Source organism: Alexandromys fortis, unplaced genomic scaffold, assembly GCF_014885135.2.
Source record: "Alexandromys fortis isolate MF-2015 unplaced genomic scaffold, M_Fortis_MF-2015_v1.1 scaffold_55, whole genome shotgun sequence".
In the NCBI taxonomy this organism is placed as follows: Eukaryota; Metazoa; Chordata; class Mammalia; order Rodentia; family Cricetidae; genus Alexandromys; species Alexandromys fortis.
This window is the reverse complement of record NW_026067936.1, coordinates 4,879,358-4,900,688: the sequence shown is the minus strand read 5'-3', so window position 1 is coordinate 4,900,688 and position 21,331 is coordinate 4,879,358. Positions and strand designations below refer to the sequence as shown.

At 41.9% G+C, this 21,331-nt stretch overlaps 1 protein-coding gene across 2 annotated transcripts in view; it reads left to right on the top strand.

Annotated features, from left to right (window-relative positions):
• Positions 1-20,595, top strand: part of Unc5d (unc-5 netrin receptor D) — a 506,477-nt gene extending 485,882 nt beyond the window's left edge. For both annotated transcript variants that reach the window (XM_050146838.1, XM_050146837.1), the window contains 2 exons: positions 3,594-3,772; positions 14,617-20,595. In XM_050146838.1, coding sequence (XP_050002795.1) covers positions 3,594-3,772; positions 14,617-14,821 — 384 coding nt within the window. In that variant the 3' untranslated portion in view covers positions 14,822-20,595. The remainder of the gene's footprint in view (positions 1-3,593; positions 3,773-14,616) is intronic.
• The last annotated feature ends 736 nt before the right edge of the window (positions 20,596-21,331 follow it).

The following is a 21,331-nucleotide window of genomic DNA, read 5'->3' as shown; positions in this document are numbered from 1 at the left end:
CTGGTAGAGGGGAAATATTTAAGTTTGGAAATTTTAAGAGTGAAATGGATCCACTTATTAAAGTGTAATAAATTTGAAAGTGCTTAGTTTTAAATTCTACCTCATATATTCTATTCATATATTCTATTCTTCAAAGGAAAACCACTTTCTCCTATGCCGTTTTCTGCTTCAAAGTGGCTTCTCTCCTGCCAAGAGATTCTTGGGGGTTAAACTATCCTAACTTGTCTCGATGAAGTCTGAGATCCAGTCTGATTATTTTGATTTCGAAGAGTGCAGTTTGTAGGTGACTGCTCAATTGGTCACATGCTTGCTATGAAGCATGAGGAACCAACCTCAGATCCCCAGCATGCATGGAGTTAGAAGCCAGGTGAAGTGGTGCACAACTCTAAGCCCTTCACTATGGAGGCAGAGACAAGAGGATCACTGGGGCTTGCTGTTCAACTGGTAGAACCACGGTGCATCGAGTACAGTGAAAGACCCTTTGTCAATGAATAAGATGGGGAGCAACTGAGGGAAATACCCAAAGGGACCCCTTTCCCCAAGCCTCATGAACACACACACATACACATACACATATACTCTTATTTTTTTCAAATGTAGGGCCTCACCCATTTTAGCCAAGTGCTCTACCAACCAAGATATATTTCCAGCCCAAGATTCTATTATTCTAAATAATTCAAGGTAGCATGTAGTTGTTGAAAGCTAATTTCGTGTCTAATAATTATTTATCCTGGATCTTTCTTTCTTTCTTTCTTTCTTTCTTTCTTTCTTTCTTTCTTTCTTTCTTTCTTTTTATGTTCAAGCCACCTTCCCTTAGGTTAATACCTTTGGTACCGTTTCACACAGGAGACTCCAGTGTTAACTTGAGTAAAATTCTTTTTTAACCCGTTCCTCTTTTGGCTCATCTCGCCCCTCTCTTCCTTTCTGCTCTAGTCTTCAAGTCAGGAAAAATATGTAAGGAAGCTGTCTCCACTTGATTTGCATTTTAGAGGCTAAAAGAAATTTTACAAACCATGATAAAAAATAATGTCTACTTGTAACCTATTTTATGCAGTAAGAAGCTGAGTTGGTTTATTTTATAACCACCCAATATATCAGAACAGAACTGTCCACTCTGTCTGGGATAAGTACCTATCAGCCCTAAGTCTATTCAGTCTATGCCTACCAATCCTTCAAGGCCAACTCCAACACGTCTTCCATGAAAACTCTCCTTCATATAAATTTCCAAGGCGTAGTGTTAATATCACCTGCACAGGATTGTTCATAACCCCTCTGCTCTGTGGATTTCCAGTTTGTTTTGAAGCAGTAAAATGGAGGCTGGAGTAGTTACTAGGACATCCCAGCTTGCAGTTTCAAGTGTGTCACAAATTATGTGGGTGGCTTTTTACAAGCTTTTATACTGTCTGCCGAGTCTGTAGACATGGCAGGAAGTCTCATTAGGGAGCTGAGAATAAGGGTTATATAGCATCCAGAGTTACAAGCCAGGGAGGATAGAGTCCTACTGCAGAGCCATCTAAAAAGACTGATTTCAAAACTGCTTTTGTTATTAGACCAGACCAGACATCAACACTGAAAGAATTTGTATAAGACTGTTCTATAATGTAGTATGTAACAGAACAGAAACCACTCAGTAGAACTTAAATGATAACGGGAATTGGGGATACGGTACCTTACACATACCTTTGACCATAAAGCTGTTCTGTCTTCGAATATCTTAGATATGCTTTGTGGCATCCTGGGTTTTCACACCCAAGCCTTGCCACCATGTCCAATGATAATGGAAAAATAAGAAACACTGCCAAACATTTATAAAACCTCTCCGTGAGCCAGACTCTTTAGCTGACAGACTTCGAAGGAAACTTGCCTCACCTAAATTCTTAGAGTTGTGCAAATCTGAAAATCTCTTAAGAGGGTCATGATGGCTGCAGTGCCCACAGTAGAAAGACACTAAAAGGTCAGGAGTCATGGAAAAATGAGTACAGGACTTAGAGCAGTGATTAGCCATGTGCTGACATGAAGAAGGATGCAGTATGCCATACAAAGGCTACCAGAGTGGGGCTTAAAGCCTCGTCGTCAGGCCCTCAGCCCTCCTTGCCTTCCTTTTCTCTTTCAACACAACAAATTATCATCAATTTAGTGCCATAAAGAAATCCTATAATTATACGTCAGAAGTTCAAACTTGGCATAGCTGTGTTCTCTGGTCCGGATCTCACTAACTAAGCCACGAGTGAGACTGGCTAGGGAAATATTCTTATTGCAGCTCAGAGTCCATGCTTGTCCAAGTTGCTGCTACAACTCAGTTCCTTATCTTGTGGAACGCTGGTCCCCGCTCCATATGATGGCCGTAGACCACAGGTTAGTTTGAGCTCCATATGATGGCCGTAGACCACAGGTTAGTTTGAGCTCCTAGTTACACATATCTCCTTCACAGGCAGTTAACTCTCAGCGTGGTCATTGCCGTCTTCCTCCAAATCTGGGGGTGCATCTCAGTGTATTTGCCTATCTTACACAAGGCCCTGAATTCAATACCTAGTACAGGCAAAAGAGTGGTGGGAAAGGAGGGAGAGAGACATAGAGACAGAGGAGAGACAGACAGACAGACAGACAGACAGACAGACAGAATACATTCCAAAAGACTTATCCTTTTCTCCTTTTCAAGGCTACCTAGTTAAGTTTGACCCACAGGGGAAAAGGAGAATAATTAAATCAAAGCTATCTGATTAGGTACTTTAATTATGTCAGCCGTATCTCTTTCATTTTATGGCATATAATAATCATGGGCCTCATTCCACCAGATATTTGTGACTTCTTCAGATTCCCTTAGTCCACATGAGCCCATCAGCTACTGCTGCAACCTGACAGATACTGTCCTTGTGACTTTATTCTGAATGTGGTGACCCAACAGTTGTGTTGCACTAACATAGCAAATCCGGACTGGACAGCTGTCCATTAGAAGCAGGTGGGCAGAAGGCACGCAGGGAAGCTTCCAGCCAGCACACGGTACACAGCTCACGGAAGTGTGGTCTCTGGCAGAATCTGTCTCACTGAGGGAACTTAAATCAAAACCAAGATTTATCACAGTGCCACACAGCTTCAGGACTGGGAATAGAACAAACTTCTGTAGCATTAACATGCAGTCTCCCCTTACAGCTTCCCCGTCTGCTGCTTTGATCAGCCCATTCATCTTTGGCCTCAATGAATATCAGAGGGTCATTCCTCATACTGAACCCAAATCTGTCACCAGGTGGCTTCTTCATAGTAATCCTCATCTATCTCCGGGAGCCCTGAAAAATAAAACAAAATAAAATAAAATAAGAAACACTCAATTCTGCCTTTACCAGGCAAGGCAGTATACTAGGATTTGGTGGCTTATGATATCCCTGTGGAAGAGGTTCTGTAAATCTTTAGGACATGACAGATGGGCCACTAAAGAGGGTCCTTACTATTTTGAAAACTAAGGAAGCTGTCAGTGTGTTTTATGTATGCATTTTGAGCACGTGTCTTAACACAGATTTTCAAAAACAATAATAAAAAAAAAATGTCAGCAGTGTTTTCCTTTGCATCTGACCATGCATCGTTTATCTTGTTTGTAGAGTGAACGAGAAACCATCACTTTCTTCGCACAAGAGGACAGTACCTTCCCTGCACAGACTGGCCCGAAAGCCTTCAAAATTCCCTATTCCATCCGACAGAGGATCTGTGCTACGTTTGATACCCCCAATGCCAAAGGCAAGGACTGGCAGATGTTAGCACAGAAAAACAGCATCAATAGGTAATTGGGGGCACCTTTTGAAAATGCTTTGACTTAGCAAACCCTGAGAAATAAAGTGAACCGGGGTAGCCACGTGGGATGGTGATCTTGCTGGATTCTCTCGTCCACTTTTGGATGGAGTTCAACTCTGGTATCAATGTGTCAAGTGTCTATTGCCATCTCACTCTGCCTCAGAGCACATTACCAAAAAGTCCTACATTGGTTTTGGCCCTGTGTCCAGGTTTGTAATTTGGGTTATTAAGCCAGAAGCTTACACTATATTATCCTGGTAAGTGGAGAGGAGAGGAGAGGAGAGGAGAGGAGAGGAGAGGAGAGGAGAGGAGAGGAGAGGAGAGGAGAGGAGAGGAGAAGATACTTCCTCAGATGAATAGCTTACACTGGTACATAAACCCATGGCAGCAAATATCTTGCATGTCCTCTGCCCATCAGGAAATGGTATGCACTGCTTAGCCCCTAATGCGCGCATACTCAGTCTGCAAAAGTGGGTACCTGCATACAAGTTAGAAGGCATTTTAGGACAACGTTTAGATCTGCCACTAAGTGTACAAAAGTTATCTTCACACCACCACCTAAACAATGTGCTCCTTACTGTGTGGGTCAGTTGCTATCCTGTCCTAGAGTCGACTAGAACAGAGAACCCCTCATAAGCTCCATTACCTCAGAGGAGCAGAGGCACGGGTGAGCTCCACAGAGCAACACCCATGGGTGGTAGAAGCCGGGATTATGCTAGGTTTGGTATGGTTCGTGTGGATAAGGCCTTGGCAAATCAAAACTTCATTTCATAATTCCCATTCACCCCAAAGTAGCTGATAAGAGTGGGCTCTACCAGCATTATTTTTATTTTCCTTGCCTTTGGTAATATTGCTTTGCTTTGTTGTGTTTTTGTTTTCAGGAAAAAAAAAAACACTTATCTTCTTAATGCTTGGCTTACTCTTGCCTTCTCACTTTTTCTCCCTATTTTTACAGGCATTATGCCAGACTCTTTTTCAGTCTGAAAGGGGGGAGGTATGTGTCTGCCAAGAAAAGATGGAATACGACTCTTTGTCTCAGAATGGATGCAGAATCCACAAATGAAGGATCCAACCAGAAGTCAGGAGGAGGCACTGTTGCCAGAGAAAAATGAATTTACAGAGAATAGGCAGCTCCCAAGAGAATAGATACCTCTTTGAAAAGGCAAAGGCTTATACTGAAAATGGAAGCATTGAAAAATATGAATATGCAGGAAAGACAATAACTTAGAGAGTTTTCAAACTTAGCGAGTTTGACAGAGGAGAGAATTCTTGGTTTGTCATCTGTGAAAACAAGTGTGTTAAGTTCACGTTCTGACCAACGTGGACACAGAATGATAAATGAATCCAGAAAATGAATTTTGTTGCGGGATGGGGTGGAAAAGAAGGAGGGAAGGAGAGGAAAAGAAATGGGAGGGAAGGGAAAGGGGAGAGAAGAGGAGAGAAGAGGAGAGGAGAGGAGAGGAGAGGAGAGGAGAGGAGAGGAGAGGAGAGGAGAGGAGAGGAGAGGAGAGGAGAGGAGAGGAGAGGAGGATGCTTCCTCAGCAGGGACACAAGTTTGCCCAGCAACCCAGGTGCTTCAGCTCGTTCCAGTCTATGTAAACATGTTACTTACATCCTAGAGTTTTTCCTTCTAGTCATAGCCCATATAGAATAGACAGTATAGTAAATCTCTATTCTAGTTATGAAAGCTATGATTTTTAAATTGTCATTTAGCAAACAGATACTTTCCCTGCCACACAGTGCACAGACACTCCTGCGTACTCCATTGATTTACAGAGTGAGCATGGGGGAGCTCCAGCTCTGTTCTTTTGACTCTCCATTTACAGTAGACATAAGACCTAGAGTATGCGGCTCCAAAGTCACATATTTCTGACCTCACACTGTAGGGAAACTGCAAATCAAGCAGGGGACTCCATTTAGCATCTTTTATGTCCCGACACTAATGAACATCAATTGTCCATTCTGGAGCTAGCTCCCCTTCTAGTGTCTAGGGTCTTGAGCCTGTTGACTTGCTACTTGCTTATTTTCCCCTAACACCTCTTCTCGGGGACAGCCTACGCTCCCTTGACATAAGTAATTCAAATGCCTATTGTGTTGAAATTTTTCCAGCATAGTGCCCAGAACACTTTCAACAAATGTTACTTGTTCACCTTGACATTGCTGCGATGAATGCCAAATTAAAATAGCGCGGATGTGTATAATCTACTTCTCTCTTGAAATCTTATACAGATAACATATTCAGTTCAGCAGGCAGCATTTCCTCCCTTGCTCTTTGTTCTCCAGCTTTGATCTTCAAAAGCTGTGAAGTGAATGATTTCAGCTGGGGTCAGCACACTTTCTGTAAAGGGCCAGATAGGAATTAGTCAGGCCGTGTAGGATCTGCTGCCAACAACTCAACAACTGCTCAAGCTCCTAGGAGAAAGTAATCTTTCAATTAAGAGACCAACAAAGTAAATTACTTTTAAAGCATGGTTTAAAAAAATCTTATACCTTATTAATCACTAAAAATTGTTGAAATGCTTTTTAAAGAAAATTTATATCATAATACACTAAACTTGGGCCCAAAGAGTTGGTTTGGTTGGTGAAGTACCTCCCATACAAGTGTGAAGACCAGGGTTTGATTCCCAGCACATACATGTGAGCCCCAGGCCCCTGAGAGACTCTGTCTCAAAAACAAAGTGGACAGCTGCTAAGGAACAACACTCCAAGTTGTCCACTGGCTTCAACACATATGTGCATACACTTACATGCATATCCGTATACACACACATGAGTTAGGAATTAGTTAGGCCATGTAGAATCTGTTGCCAACAAGTGAACAACTGCTCAGCTTCCTGTCTCTGCAATGTGAACCTGCCAGGAAAGAACAATGCCCACCTCGAGCAGGCCTGACTGTTCTGGTGACCTGTGGTTACAAAAGCAGGCAGCGCTCTGTATTTCTTTCAGTCTGCCATCCCCAGAGCTCGGACTTAGCTGTAGTCCATCCTCATTGAATAAAGCTTCCTTAGGACTTTGTTGCTCTCGTCAGGATATTACCAGGAACTGAGGGTTCTCTTTCAGCTCTACGTTCAGCCTCCTTCAAGGTGGAGAATGCTGTTGAGCCTAAGGCTGACATGCATGCTAAAATATCTGGAGGAGCAGAATAAGAAGAGGTGCTTACAGCCACCTGGTATCTGTTGGCTCAACTCAATCTCACTTTGAAGAAATGCCCAAGTTCCTTTTTTATCTTCACGTGGAGTACTACATTAATTACTGTTCTATTGCACTATAAAGAGACACCAGATCCAAGGCAACTGTCAAAAGAAAGCATTTAGTTAGGGTTTCACATAGTTCCAGAGGGTTAGTCCATCATCATCCTGGCACAGAGCATGGCAGCAGGTAGGCATACACGGTGTTGCAGCAGGAGTTGAGAACTCGTATCTGATCTGGAAGTTGTAGACAGAGAGCGAGTCTGGGTCTAGAGTGTGCTTTCGAAATGTGCTTTGAAGCCCATCCCTCAGTCATACACCTCCTCCAGCAATGCCACACCCACTCCAATAAGATCATTCTTCCCAATCCTTCTCAAACAATTCTACAAAACGGGGACCTAGAATTTAAACATATGAGCCTATCGGGGCCATTCTCAATGAGATCACCCCTAGTACCGGAGATATGTATCATCCTTCTCTCAAAGAAGCATGTATAACAGAGGTGGAATAAAATCCTCCTCCATTTCCTATTATGCAATACCAGATTATGATTTAACTCTCATGATTAGGAATTACATAGTATACATTTTATTAATCAGGAATACAGTAAATGTATAATTGCCAATATACAGGTACAGCACTCCAGAGGCAGAGACAGGTAGATCTCTGTGAGTTTAAGGCCAGCCTGGTCTACAAAGAGCTAGTTCCAGGACAGAAGTAAATAGAAACTCTGTCTTGATAAAACAAAAAATAACAAAGACAAAAATAAAAAGAATACTATTTCAGAGGCCTAGAATTCCATCAGCTCTGGAGTCAGGAAAGAAAGATAGCATAGAGGTGCACACCTGCTTTCTACTCAGAGAATCGACTCGCTTTAATCACATAATAAACTTTTCCTGACTTTCCTCCTTCTTCCACCTTCTCAAAAGCATTGAACAGATATCAGTAACAGCCATCAAATCCCAAAGAAAGGATTTCCAAGAGAAATGAGGAGAATATTTGCTCTATTTTTTTCTGACAGTCCTAAAATCTTTACTCTTCTTTGGCAAATGTAAATGCCAGAGTCCCTTATGATGATTTGCCTTTACACACACATACACACACACACACACATACACACACACTCACACAAACACACACATTCACACAAAAACACACTCACACACAGTCTCTCTCTCACACAATATATATGAACAATGGGCAGTCTTGCAACTAGCCTGCTATATAGATCACATTGAAAACACTGCAGAGCCCAGTGAAGATGCCAGGGATGACGGTTGCAGTTACGGATGCTGTGAACAGGCCTGACTCTAACTCAGCACCCATACTAAACATACAAGGTTACATGCTTAGCCTGTAATTTCAGCTGCAGTAACTATGTATTGCTCTGACCCTATGTGATTAGTAGAAGATGGTGGAGAACATTGCTGAGGACTAATTCAATACCTGCTTCTGGGATTGGAGAAATGCTTCAGTGATTAAGAGCATTTGCTGTTCTTGCAGAGAACCCGGATTCAGTTTCCAGCACCCACAGAGTGGCTCACAACTGGCTGTAACTCCTTTCCTAAGAGATCGAATGTCCCTCCTTCATGGGCACCAGGCAGGCACATACCCAGATACATATACAGAAAAATATTCATACACATAAAAATAAATGAATATTCCTAAAATACCTGCTTCAGTCAGCAGTATCCCATCATATCTAAACTGACATATTACTTTACATTTTTATGATGCTTATTTCTAAATTACATTTAACATGTATAGATAAGACTGTCAGCCTAGGAGAAATTCGATAACTAATCCCTGAATAAGTGATCTGAATTCCTCCACAGGACACTATCTTGACTGTGCCATTCTGCTTCCTTGGAAGTAGAGCCGACACAAACAGGAATCAAGGGGTGTTTGAGAATAAGTCTTAACAAGGAAACAAGCCCCCAAACCACGCTGTCTTTTCCTGGGTGTCTAAGTGTGTGAGGCTTTGACTAGCTGTTTCAAAGTCTGTAAGGCCTTGTGATTTCTGCATTCAAGAATCCCTTGTGAGACCAAAGCTTGACTGTGTTGCTATGGGAACAGATGCATGCGATATGGCTGGATGAATAGAAGGGAAACAGCCAAAGTAGAAGAAAATTACATCTTATTAACTGTCTTTCCCAAGGCCTTCCCTAATAGTAGACTTATTTGAAAATTTGGCAGCATTGCCAAAGAAACCTATTTCTTGTTAGTCATCCAGTTCAAACAGATCAAATGTGTCTCAGGTGTTGGGTCCATGGGTGATGCTGTAAAAGTTGAGAGATAATGAAAGTCCTCCAGCCTTGTGGCTGATAAAGGGCATGGTGACATCTTGTTTTTCATGCCTCCACATCTTTCAGTAGGACCTCACATTGAGGTCAGATCTTTTCGTCCCCTCCGCCACCTTCTTAATTGAAAGCATCAGAGTAGTAAAATGGCCAGAAGGCAGAGGGAGAAGGACCCATGGAATCACACAGCAGCCCACTCATGCGGGCAGAGGAGCTGCTGAGAATTCTCAAATGTAGCAAAGTTCCAGAGCAGGCCTTGGGGGTGAAGAAGAGAGGGAGAGGGAGAAGCACAATAGTGAGCCCAGATCGCATCCCCAACAGCGCCTCCCCTCTCGTTCATGCTTGGAAATTTCCTGTGCTCACACCAGACAGAGCTTGCTTGGCTCTGCAGGCTTAGAAGCCAGAAAGCAAGCACCCCCTTACGTTTTAAGGCTGACATTTCCAAATTAAAACAGCAAAAACGAAAACAAAACCCTTCGTGGCAGCCAGGAGAATTAAGGCACAGGGCAATAGCATTATGTAGGTCCCTGGAGGTGAAGTACAATGAAGCTTAAATCAGATTTGCTGGTTCTAGCCCAGTAGACTTACTGGCTTATTCAGGGTCTGAAATCTGAAAAGCCCGGGAGGCCAGAGGGTTCTAACACAGCAGAGTGGTGGGTGTTTGGGCTTCATTCTGCTGAAGTCAACGACTCATGAAACTGCCTGCTGATGTGAAACAGAAAAGAGGCAGCCCTGGGACAGGTTTTGCCATGAACAAGCTGTGTATGAATTGTAAGTGGCAGGTGTCCATCCTAAAGGCAATATGGAAAAAGAAGCTTTTTATGATCTTGCGCTCACACTGTTAGGGCCAAGGGGTGATCACAAGAGATGGTGCCAAGTTTAGGGGGAAGGGATTGTTTGTTTGTTTGTCTTTTGTTTTTCCTTAGGCACTGGTAAGTTCTTACCGATCTTGAAAGCAATAAAGCTCCCCTCTTTAAATATGGCCCTCTTCTGAAAAGGTGGACAAAGCAGAGCCCCATGGACTGAAGGATGCCCCGAACAAGCAGCACTGAAATCTATACTGAAAATACCAACCATGTCCATACGTCTGGAGTTGATGTCTTTCAGATATGAGAAAGTGAAAGGACAGTGATCTCGCCTTATTTATCTAAGTGCCCCTAAATGGCCCTTCCTTCCAGTGAGGTGGAAGCCTTATTGAAGCTCACACCAAATAGCTTGCAAACTCTGACTAGTTCACCCTTCCTCCAGTGAGGATTGGCGCTGCATGCTTTTCTCTTGGAATTAACCAGAGTCCTACTTTGCCCTCAGGGTTCTCAAAAATGCCTCAAGGTGATTGACGAAGAAAGTTGACTCGAATTCAGATTACTTTTTCCCCCACACGGATATATTCCGATTCAAAGCAACATCCAGATTTTTATTTGGTAGTCTTTGTCGTTTCATTTCCACGAGATGGAAATCATCACGTGTGTCCTGGGAAGAATAAAACTGGAGCTTTGACAAGAGACTGTAACTAGCTCTGTTTTCATTTGGCAGCTCACAGAGACTTCTAGGCCCAGAGGCTTCCATACATTACCCGGAGAGTGAAGTCCCTTCTGGTTTTCTCTCCGGGAGCAGATGACAGAATGGACAGAAAGGAGCTCAGGGAAGGACCAGGATGTTCAGATTAGCATGGTGGATCGGAGCATGTCTTCAGCTGCCCCCACCCTTCCCTTCTGTGTCCCTGGTCATCTCCCTTTTCCAGGAAGCCCTAGGGTTCTTATAGAGCTCGCCTCTTGCTCCCTCAGTAGCAGTAGATGAACGCTCCCTTGCTTTACCACGACAGGGGCTTTACTTTGCTGTTTGGAGTTTGGAGATGGAAGCTTGATGAGCCGAGCACATGAGTATGATGTGTCCAATTACCGTGATTCAGGAAGAATGGCTCTGCTCTTCTGTTTGCGTTTAAAGAACTGTGTGGAGGGTTGCTCTGGGTCCCATAAGAGGTTTTCATTAAATGAGACAATTAGGATGATAGCAGCGATACTAATATTGTTTCATTAGGACTGTGATTCAGTTCCCTCTTCCACACTGTACAGTAGGATTATTCACTATTCCAGAAACAATGTTTTCTAATTTATTATAGATAGCTCAACTTGCTTTTTACTGCTTTAAAAAACTGATAAACCCTTCAGAAAGAAGCTTTTAAGGGGGGAAAAGAAAGAGGCTGACTTCAATATACATTTTAAAGGAATGTAAACAAACTTGCTGCCCTTGGGGTTACAGGTGCAATTGGTTGACAGTGTTGGGTAGAAGCCCAAATCCTTAATGAGTTTACAGCCTGCACCTAGTAGAAGATTCTCCGGTGCTGAGGCTATTTGGCTGCAACTCAAAGTGGATCCCTGCTATATGTGTCTCGCCCCCCCCCCCCCAGCTAAGTTCTGCCCTGCAATAGGTACAAAACAGTTTATTTATTCATTAATGGTAATCACAGCACACAGAGGGGATGCCCACATCAACAAGATTGAGAATTTTCACTATTTAGTTGTTAAGCTTATATCTTGAAGTGCCAGAGATCCTTAAACATGTGAATGGATAAATGTCATAGAGTTCTGCAGCCAGATAGTCTAGCTTGGGGCTCAGCAACTTTGGACATCTTCATACTTTCTCAAAGGAAACACAAAGCAGGAAGTTCAGTCTAAGTTTCTTCTCAGCTTTAAACATCTAATTAAGTCATGAGAGCTCCTGGGCAGAGGCAGCAAAATGGCTCCAGGGCAAATCTGGCCCTTTCCCTGTCTGTCACAAGCTCAGAATAGTTGTTTCATTTATAAATGTATCAAGGGGGAGAGTGCCACAAGAGTTATGCTGTAAGAAAGGTGGGATGGACATGAGAATCAAGTTTCAGCTTTACTCCATACCTTGTGGGATTACGTTGTCTCTTGCTGGTAGAGTGTGGCAGACTCAGAGAGGTCATCCAAGAACCACAAAGCCAGAACTATTTTGCTAGCCTTTGTAGGTTTGTCAACATGTGAAATACATCGTGGTCTAAAATTAGGGTCTTTATGAGCCCAGTCACAGGAGAAAAGTCTAATATTGTTTAATAGAAAATGCAAAACAGAAGCATTCTGTAGTAAAACAGAACTGCTCTTTCAGTTGAATTTTGTGTGTAGGAAGAGGAATCTTGGGAAACTAGTCCAGGGCTAGGCTAGACCTCTACCACTGAGCCACAGCCCAACCTGCAGTTTTTGTCTTTTTAACAAGAGTGGAGATCACAAAGACCTTTTATTTTTTCCAAAAATAGTTAACTGATATGGAAAAACAGGACCACACCAGCTAGTCTGAGTCTACTGAAGTCTGACCTCTGGGTGCCCCATTTTTCCCACTAACCTTTCTAGCTCTGTATTGCCTGAGACTTAGGAAAGGGGATAGATATAGTAAGATCCAAAAACTTCTAGAAACATCACCCCCCAAACATGAGAAAGTGTCAGTGTTCAAATCCAAGTTTTTAGATAACAGGAACGAGAAGCCCTCCAGGTGCTGTTGCAGGATTTGCTGGTTTTGTTAGCATGGAAGGGGTGCATGGGGCAGGTGAATGTGAGGGAAAGTAGGGGCGGGCAGGCAGAAGAAGGTGAGAAAATAATGAAAGAAACTAGAGACTAGTGTCAATATTCCTAAACTGGCCTTCTCCCCTTCTTGGTTAAAAAAATTATGTTTGGTGATTGGTATATCTAATAACCTTGGTAATGTGCATGTGTGTGTCATGTAAGTAGTCAGATAGAGTTGAAAGCTCCTCTGCTCTCCTTCAATGCTCTTTATGGGATTCCACTTTGTGATCGTCTGCTGGGAAGACTGGCAGAAAGGGCAACTATCTTCAAAATAGGAACAGCTCTTTAAAATCTTTTCAAAACACTAAATTTTCATCAGGCACGACATTTCCGTCCTTACTGTAAAAGTCCCCGTGAAAAACAGTGACCTTTAATCCTTTGTGTTGTCTTAGTCCTCATCAGAGCAAAGTTATTGTCCAAAAGGTTGAGGTTCGCCTTTTTCTCTTTCACTGAGGATGCTATATCACCTAGAAAAGACATCTAAGAATCAATTACTCAGTTAATGTCAGCTAATGGATGTTGGATAAATACCTGTCATAGTATTATGATAAATGCTATGGCAGATTCAGGAAATGATTCAATATGATCTTTAGCTTTCAGCGTTTTGTAGTCAAGAAAGAAGACAGTAGGAGTGAAAGGGAAGTTGTGTGTGTGTGTGTGTGTGTGTGTGTGTGTGTGTGATGGTCTACATAGCCTCAATGAGGTCATACCAGATAGGCATGAAAACAATTTTTTTTTCTGATTTGATAGATAGAATGTAGGAATGCAGCATGTGTTCAGAGTTTAGACACAGGGTTCCAAGTCCGTTACTATATGATAGAAATTCTGAGATGCTAAGATAAAAATGATGTCTGTCCCCGAAATAGAAGGGAGATACTGCTGATTTTTACCAAAGGAAGAAACAACAAAGGGAAGGGTCAAATCGAACTTCCTAATGTAAGGAATTATAAAAAGAATCATAAATACTGGTGCTTATAGCTACTAATTCCAAGGCATTCAGATGAGAATTGATGCGCTGCGCTTGAAGTGGTAGATAGATTTGTAATTGCAACAATGCCTAAGGCTATAATAAACCCTATAAATAGTTTAATTAGCCAAGAAAATGGGAGGTGCACATTTAGCACCAAAGAACACGGGGGTCAAAAATTGAAGACAAAACCTTGGTAACCCTTATATTTGCAGAAGAGGTAGGGAGTCAAATATTTGAAAAGGGGGGTGTGATGATTTACCTTATCATATAAACCAATGTAAAAGAACACTTCAAGAGAACAATTAGGAGGGAATCATACATACATGTTCATACATGAAACTGAAGAAAGGGAAGGACCAAGGCAAGACTCAAAAGAGAAAGCCACTGGGATCATTCTGAAGCATAGCTGTAGTTGAGTGTTGGTATACAAACCGGACTGCCTCGGGCCTATGTTTCTGGAACTTTCTACCACTATTTTATTGCTGTCTTTTAAATTTCATATTAGGGATTAGTGAGATGGCTTAGCAGTTAGGGGCACTTAGTTGCTGCTGCAGATGACTTTGGTTCGGTTCCCAGCACCTAGTTGGCTGCACCCAACTGCCTGTAACTACATTTCCAGGAGTGCAGACGTCCTCTTCGGGCTTATTCGGGTGCCTGTGTGCTTGTGGTGCATAAATGAAAGTGGCATACACATGTAAATCTAAATAAACAAACCTTGAGAGTTCCCGTTAGTCCCTTTACAACGATTCCTTGTTTCATCATTCCCACTTATTCACCTTTTGTTTCATTTTATCTAGGAATTTGTCGTATTTTGCTACACAAAGTAGCCCCTCTGCTGTCATTTTGAACCTCTGGGAAGCTCGTCACCAGCAGGATGGGGATCTTGACTCACTCGCCTGTGCCCTAGAAGAGATTGGGAGGACACACACGAAACTGTCAAACATCACAGAGTCCCAGCTCGAGGAAGCTGACTTCAACTACAGCAGGCAAAATGGACTCTAATCTGTTTCTTCTCTTGAGGCAGCACTAGTGATGGCCAGCTTCAGGGCAAGAGGCTTCAACTGGGGAAGAAGAGGCAGATTTCTACCCAGTGGCGTCTGGGGCATTAATGCAGCCTTTATTGAGAGTCAGTGAAAAAAATCCCTGGTTGACGAAAATGAATTTGATAATAGGTAAAACGTGTTAATAACGGGGGGACATAAAAGAAGAGAATACTCCTCTGGGTCTACACACGGGTAAACATTGGATATCCTCCTCAGATTTGGACTGCTGAGGGGAGAGGTGAAGGTAACTGTAGATCAGAGTAGTTATGAAAAGTAGAAACAGTACAATAAAGCTGGAAGGCAGAGAGTAAGTGCATGCTTGGAAACAGGTTTGGAATGACTTGCCCCCCAGGACCACCTGATTCTGAAACCTGATTTTTAGTTTCAAACCAACTAGCACCTAGGATGTTGGAAATCATGGGGAGACTAGTTTTAAGAAGCAAATCCAGTTGGTCAACCTATTAGTATGATGTCACCAGTGTTGGGGGAGAGCATTTAGAATTTAGAATCTGAGTACATCACACCAGCACTTATTATATGAGTCACTTGATTGAGACAAGATCAAAAAGCGAGATAGACCTCAAACTAGTTCTTGGTACCTCACCTTCATCCCCCCGCCCCGAAACAAAACTCATTTCTTTTCCCATCCTAACAGATTGCAGTACAGAGATAGTAAAGAACATGATTATGCACTTCAACTCAACAGAGCAGGACTACCCAGACTACCCAAATCTCAGTGTGCTGTTAGAACACAGTTCACTCCGTGGAATGGAGACAGAGACGCTAGCCCAGGTCCAGGAAAATAAATAGACTGCAGATGTCGCAGGCTTTAAGTAAGCTCTGATTCTAGGAGATGGGTAGAGCCCGTCTACTCCCATTCTAGGAGATTGGACAATCCATTTTGTCCAATATTTTTTTCCTATAAGAAATGTGTTTTACTGTGCTTTTCCATCCAGATTCTGGAACTCTTCTAACCTTTTATACTAGGCCACCACAGTATGTCTCGATGGAACTTTAAGACATGACATCCTGCTGTGACCTTTTGGAAACTTACCTGATAGCCTTTCTGTGTAGAGGATCTGAGTAAATGCACCCAAGGAACAGAATACTCTATGACACTGTCCTAAGAACCACATGCACCATTCAGAGAGGCTTTGTGCTCTGACTGCCTGGCCTTCCTGTGTATGCATTCTCCTTAACACTGGTCACTCATGGCTCTCATCTTACGACTTTTATTAATATAAAGCCGTGACATTGTAGGGAATGGGAATCTGTGGGTTACATGTGAGCTGCATCATATGCTTTGCTACACATTTATACCTGATTACATCATTTTGACCCATACCCTAACTGACTAGCAGTGAACAGATATGTTCATCTTGTGGCGAATCCTTTCAGTAACTGTCCACAGTGAGGACATCACAACTCAGACACCTACATTAAATCCCAGGCAGCTACATAGCTACTTTGAGGCTGGCTACATTTGAAAAGCGATGTTCAGAAATAGAAGAAATGAGACTCCTTGGTAATGAGGATATTATTATGCTTTTGGTTTTTAGAGGCCATTTGTTTGAAAACAAATGTTTGCAATCTCTTTCCAAGTGCAAAAGACCTAAAGACAGGTTGAAGTTATAATCCCATGGTCAAAGCATTGAAGAACTCTTCAATGAGTTAGCCATTTTATCTAACTAATATGTGATATATCTGGCCACCTATATTACATAGAAGACTTTGTCATATGCAAATAATAAAAGACCCATGATGCTTTGCTCAGGAACCAAAGGTTTATTTTAGTGAACAAACTAATCATCTTAGAACTGTCAAATCTACCCAGAAGCCCATATCTGGACCAGGAGAACACCTTTCCCCTAGTATTCTCAACTTATTTATTCATCCTTATGAAGAAGAAAGAGAAAGAGCATAAAAATATAAAACTGCTTGGCATCACTCTAAGTTTTTTGATGATGACCCACAAACCGGATAAGTGATAAGTGGCAGGACCGGATGCAGATTGGGATCTGCATCCCCTGTTAGGTGATAAACTCTTTGCAACACATTCTAGAGAGATCTTACACTAATGTCCACTTGGAAGATTTTTGCTTTAAATTTCCTACCCTGTCATCTTCTCTTCTTTCTCTCCCAATTGGCCTTATAATTGTTTATCTGTTGTGTGAGCCTACACATGCTCTTTGTAGATTTTTAAAACTTTTTATAGTAGTGTAAACAGAGAAAACTTGTGAGCAACCTTCCTGGCATCTGTGTAGGTTATTTTAAGGTGAGGTAACACGAACAACAGGAACGCTGATCCTCAAGTGTCTGCAGTTCCCCCATTGACTTCAGGTTTTGTATTTTTTTTCTGACCTGTGTTTATAAGTGCCCTTGAGCATAGTATTCCGTGCAGTGACAAGGGGGATGTTAACACGAGGCATCTCATATCCCAGTCCATGGTTTTGTGCAATTCACCTTGACTTTTTGTGTTTCCTTCTTCACTCTTATTTCTGCTAGGATGCTACACAGGATTTTGAAATAAATGTTAACTTCTTCAGCCATTGCATGTCAGGGTTTGTGTAATATTTTACAATGAAATTGCAAAGAGAACCCTGGTCGGTTTACAGACCGAGGGATTTTTGTGTGTTGGGGGAGGGTCTGCAGGTCACACAGTCCTTAGCTCACACTTGAAAGTGTAGTGTTTCACTGTGACCACAAGCTTTTCCATTATCGTCACCTGCCGCGACACAAATGGCCCTCTCGGAAGAAGCTTACTCATCACTCCAGGCACTGAATTTCAAAGTGTCACCGTCCTAGTACAAGATGAAGCAAAAACTAAAAGTGGCCTTAAATACTTGGTAGGTTATGTAAAATTTGTGCAAAGCTATTCTACTTAATGCCAAATTTCTCAGTGCTCGGAAACTTTAAGTCTAATAGTTATACTTCAAACTTGAGTTAAAATTAGGCCACCAAAATGGTGTGATCCACAGTTTTGCCAGACTACAGCATCGTAAAGTTAATTTATGGTCTTTACAACATCACATATATAGTCTTAGCATTTTACATTAACATCCTTTAAGCTGAACGGAAGCTTGTTCCATGGATTTAAATGCAAACTTCACTTACCAGTGCAGCAGACTCTTAAAACTCAAATGGACTCCCACAAAAATGTTATTGGCCTTTTTGTAGGAGATGTAAAGGAATTGATACAGCTCTCTTTAAGGAGAGGAACTTTTCTCTTATTTTTTCTTACTTTTATCTCAAACTGTTGTGGTCCTGGTAGTTTTTCTTTCATTTAGTTGGGAGAAGGACTATTAAGTAAAATCACACAGGGTTCTCTTTGGAGTAAAATATCTGGATTTATTGCTGTAGTTTTTCCTCAAGGAAACCTCCAAATATTAAATATGAGAAGCAAAGGTAGAAAATTAACATGGCGTGAATGGTTTTATACACTTTCATCAAATTTACCTGTGAACTTCAGAGTGTTAACAAAATCTTTGGGATATGCTTCTGTTTATTATTATTATTATTTGCTTTTTTGCTTCCTTGTTTTGTTTTCTTTTCAGACGTTTTGAATTTCTTGGTCTAGCCTCTGTAAGTGTATTGAATGACAGAGCTATCAGACATGCTAAAGGCAACACTCTCTGAGGTCTTCATTCCAGCAGAATTGAGGAAGGAGCTGAGAAACGTGCCTCTCTGGCCCACTGCGCGGCCCATGTTCATTCTGTCTCTCATGAAGCATTGCAAAGTCTGAACCCTTAGTAACTCCCATTGCCTGGACTCCAGGTGACAGCCACAGCACCTGGGAGAGCAAACGTGTGGGTTTGCCAATGGTAACAACATTTTATTAGCCCTTTGGTGTCCGTTGTCATAGCACCGTATTTGAACACTGATGCTTTTTGCCAACAGTTGGATGGCCATCGTTTCCGTAGTTGCCACTGTTCTGTCCGCATAGTTTTCCTGAACTACAAGCAGAAACGTATTTTGTCAAACGTCACAAAAGTGAAACTGTTACTAATCTTAGACGTGTTGCATATTTTTGTGTTTTTGTTTTCTTTTCCAAACTCTTTCAAAAGCTGAGGTGACAAAGCTGTTTGGCTGTATTGACAGCATGTGGTGTCTTTTGCAGAAGCATCTCTAGGAGAGCCAGTGTCTACCATGGACTCTTCACATCCCCACTTCAGGGTCACCAACAAAGCTGCAACAGCGATTGTAGACTGTCATTATTTCCTGCCGATGAAAGGGGATGGCGCCAGGCCTGGCTATTAGTCACTAGTGTGTAGTACTGTGATCTGCAGTAGGAAGTTTATCTCGCATAGAATAATTGTGGTTTTTGAAGCAGCTACTCATTGCTTTTTCCTTTTGCTGTGAAGATCATGGATTTGGAGTGTCCTCATGAAGTGGGCCCAAGACAGTAACATTTCAACTTCATGTCTTTGAACCTACCATGTATCTGAATCCAAAGATTAAAAAAAAAAAAAAAGGCAGTATGCATCTGACCTAGGCCTAAGCTTAAAATTCTCCCTGCCCTGACCAGTATTAAGTTCAACAGGAATTGTATCATTTTTCCACAAAGTTATGCCTTAGTTTCCGTTATATATAAGTGAATTTGGTAATGTCTTTCTTTACCTAACTGGGAATATGTGTCAAATACTTTCACAGAAGGCATGGATATAATGAATATGCCCTTTGTCTCAAATTTGGCTAACTCTTTAAAAAATCCACATAATTCAAGTACAATTCACACCCAAATTCCAGTATTGAAAAAGTTCTTCAATAACCTTAAAATCTAATGGCTGGTGATCTAATCGGGGTTTTCATGAAAGCATGACATTTAAGGAGACTACGTAAGCCGAACGTCATGCCACGAGACCCCTTTCCTGAAACACAGGCATTCTGCTCCAATGTGGAAGCAGCAATTCCAATCTTCTTCCACTAGCAAGCATGGAGAATGGTAAGAGGGAGACTCATCAGGATGAATCCCTCAGGACCTCCTGGGAGAAAAACTGAGCATGGAAACCCCCATGAGGTCTCTCATAGATGCTGCCTGCTCCCAGAGAAAACTTCTCAATAAAGGGGAAAATACCCAAGCGTCAGCATTCCCCTGTCAGGAAAACAGCTGTCTCCTCTATCCTGGATGAGCAAAATTTCCATTGTTCATAATTAGGTCTGCTTGATACATACACTCCAATAAATCCTGACCTAGAAGTATTGGAAACACAGGCAGCTAGAGGAATGCTGGCTCATTTTCCAGCCTAGCCCAAACTTGGAAACGTGAGCGATATTTCTCCCTCCTGTATGGAAGAATTTAGGCATATTTCATTTTGTTCTTTTTATTTTGGGAAGGTACATGGGGGTGTTCTTTCAAATGATTCATTTTTTAAAAAAAAACTCATACCACCCTCAACAATTATTTGGTATGTTCAAAGCCAAAATTTATGAAATAATATTTGAAACGGAACACTAACTCGGACATGAAGCTGAAGGGGAGAGTAAGCCAGAGGAGAGGGTCTAAGGAAAGCATGGCCTTGGCTTCATACCACACTTTTTGTGCCTTGTATTATCAGTGTAAATTCTGAATGTTGTACAGTCGATACTTGGATGGACTCCTTAGAGAAGGGTGCACCGGCTTCTTTTTCAGCAATGTACATATCTATAAATATATATACATATATATTTGGTAATGCCAAACAGCTATGTTATATTGTACTGAACAAAATGGCCCGTTTGGATGTTTTATGTAGAGTTTGCAAAAAAAAAATGGATGGTTATCGACTTTTCAAGATAAATGTGCAGGCATAAGTTGCTGCTTATCAGTTATTTATGAATAAAGAGTCTTTTATTGACATTTTAGGATATGTTCCGTGAGTGGGACTTTGAAATCTCCGTGAGGACACGGTCATATCCTAGCAAGTGTTGGGATGCTCTCCTTAAGGGCAGTTGTCAAATCATCAAAACTTGGTGAAACTCCCTTCTCCCTCTGGCCTCAGAAAATAGTATGAGCCATTTGAACCAAATACATTATCTTCTAAGAATCAAAGGCCACCTAAATACACACTTGCACACCTATGGTTGTGCACACACACCCCTTTCTTGGGGATGTAGGTTTAGATACTCCAAGGTAATCATAGCCACACAGTAACAGAAATGCCTTTTTCACATCCCTCAAATGTAATACTTTTATACACTGTATAACACGCTCTACAAGTTGAAGAAATGGCTCCAAGCTGAAGTACTTGCTCTTGTTCCAGAGGACCCGAAATTCTGTTCCCAGCATCTACTATAGGTGACTCACAACCATCTGTAACTCCAGCTCTAGGGAACCCAGCCCCCTGTCCTGGCTTGCATGGGTACCCTCATGCATGTGCACATACAGACACCCATACATAAGTACACAGATTTTTTTAAATCATATATATATANNNNCACTTTCTGCTTGCCATGGTAAAATAGTAAGAATCTGTGGAATATTTGTGGGACG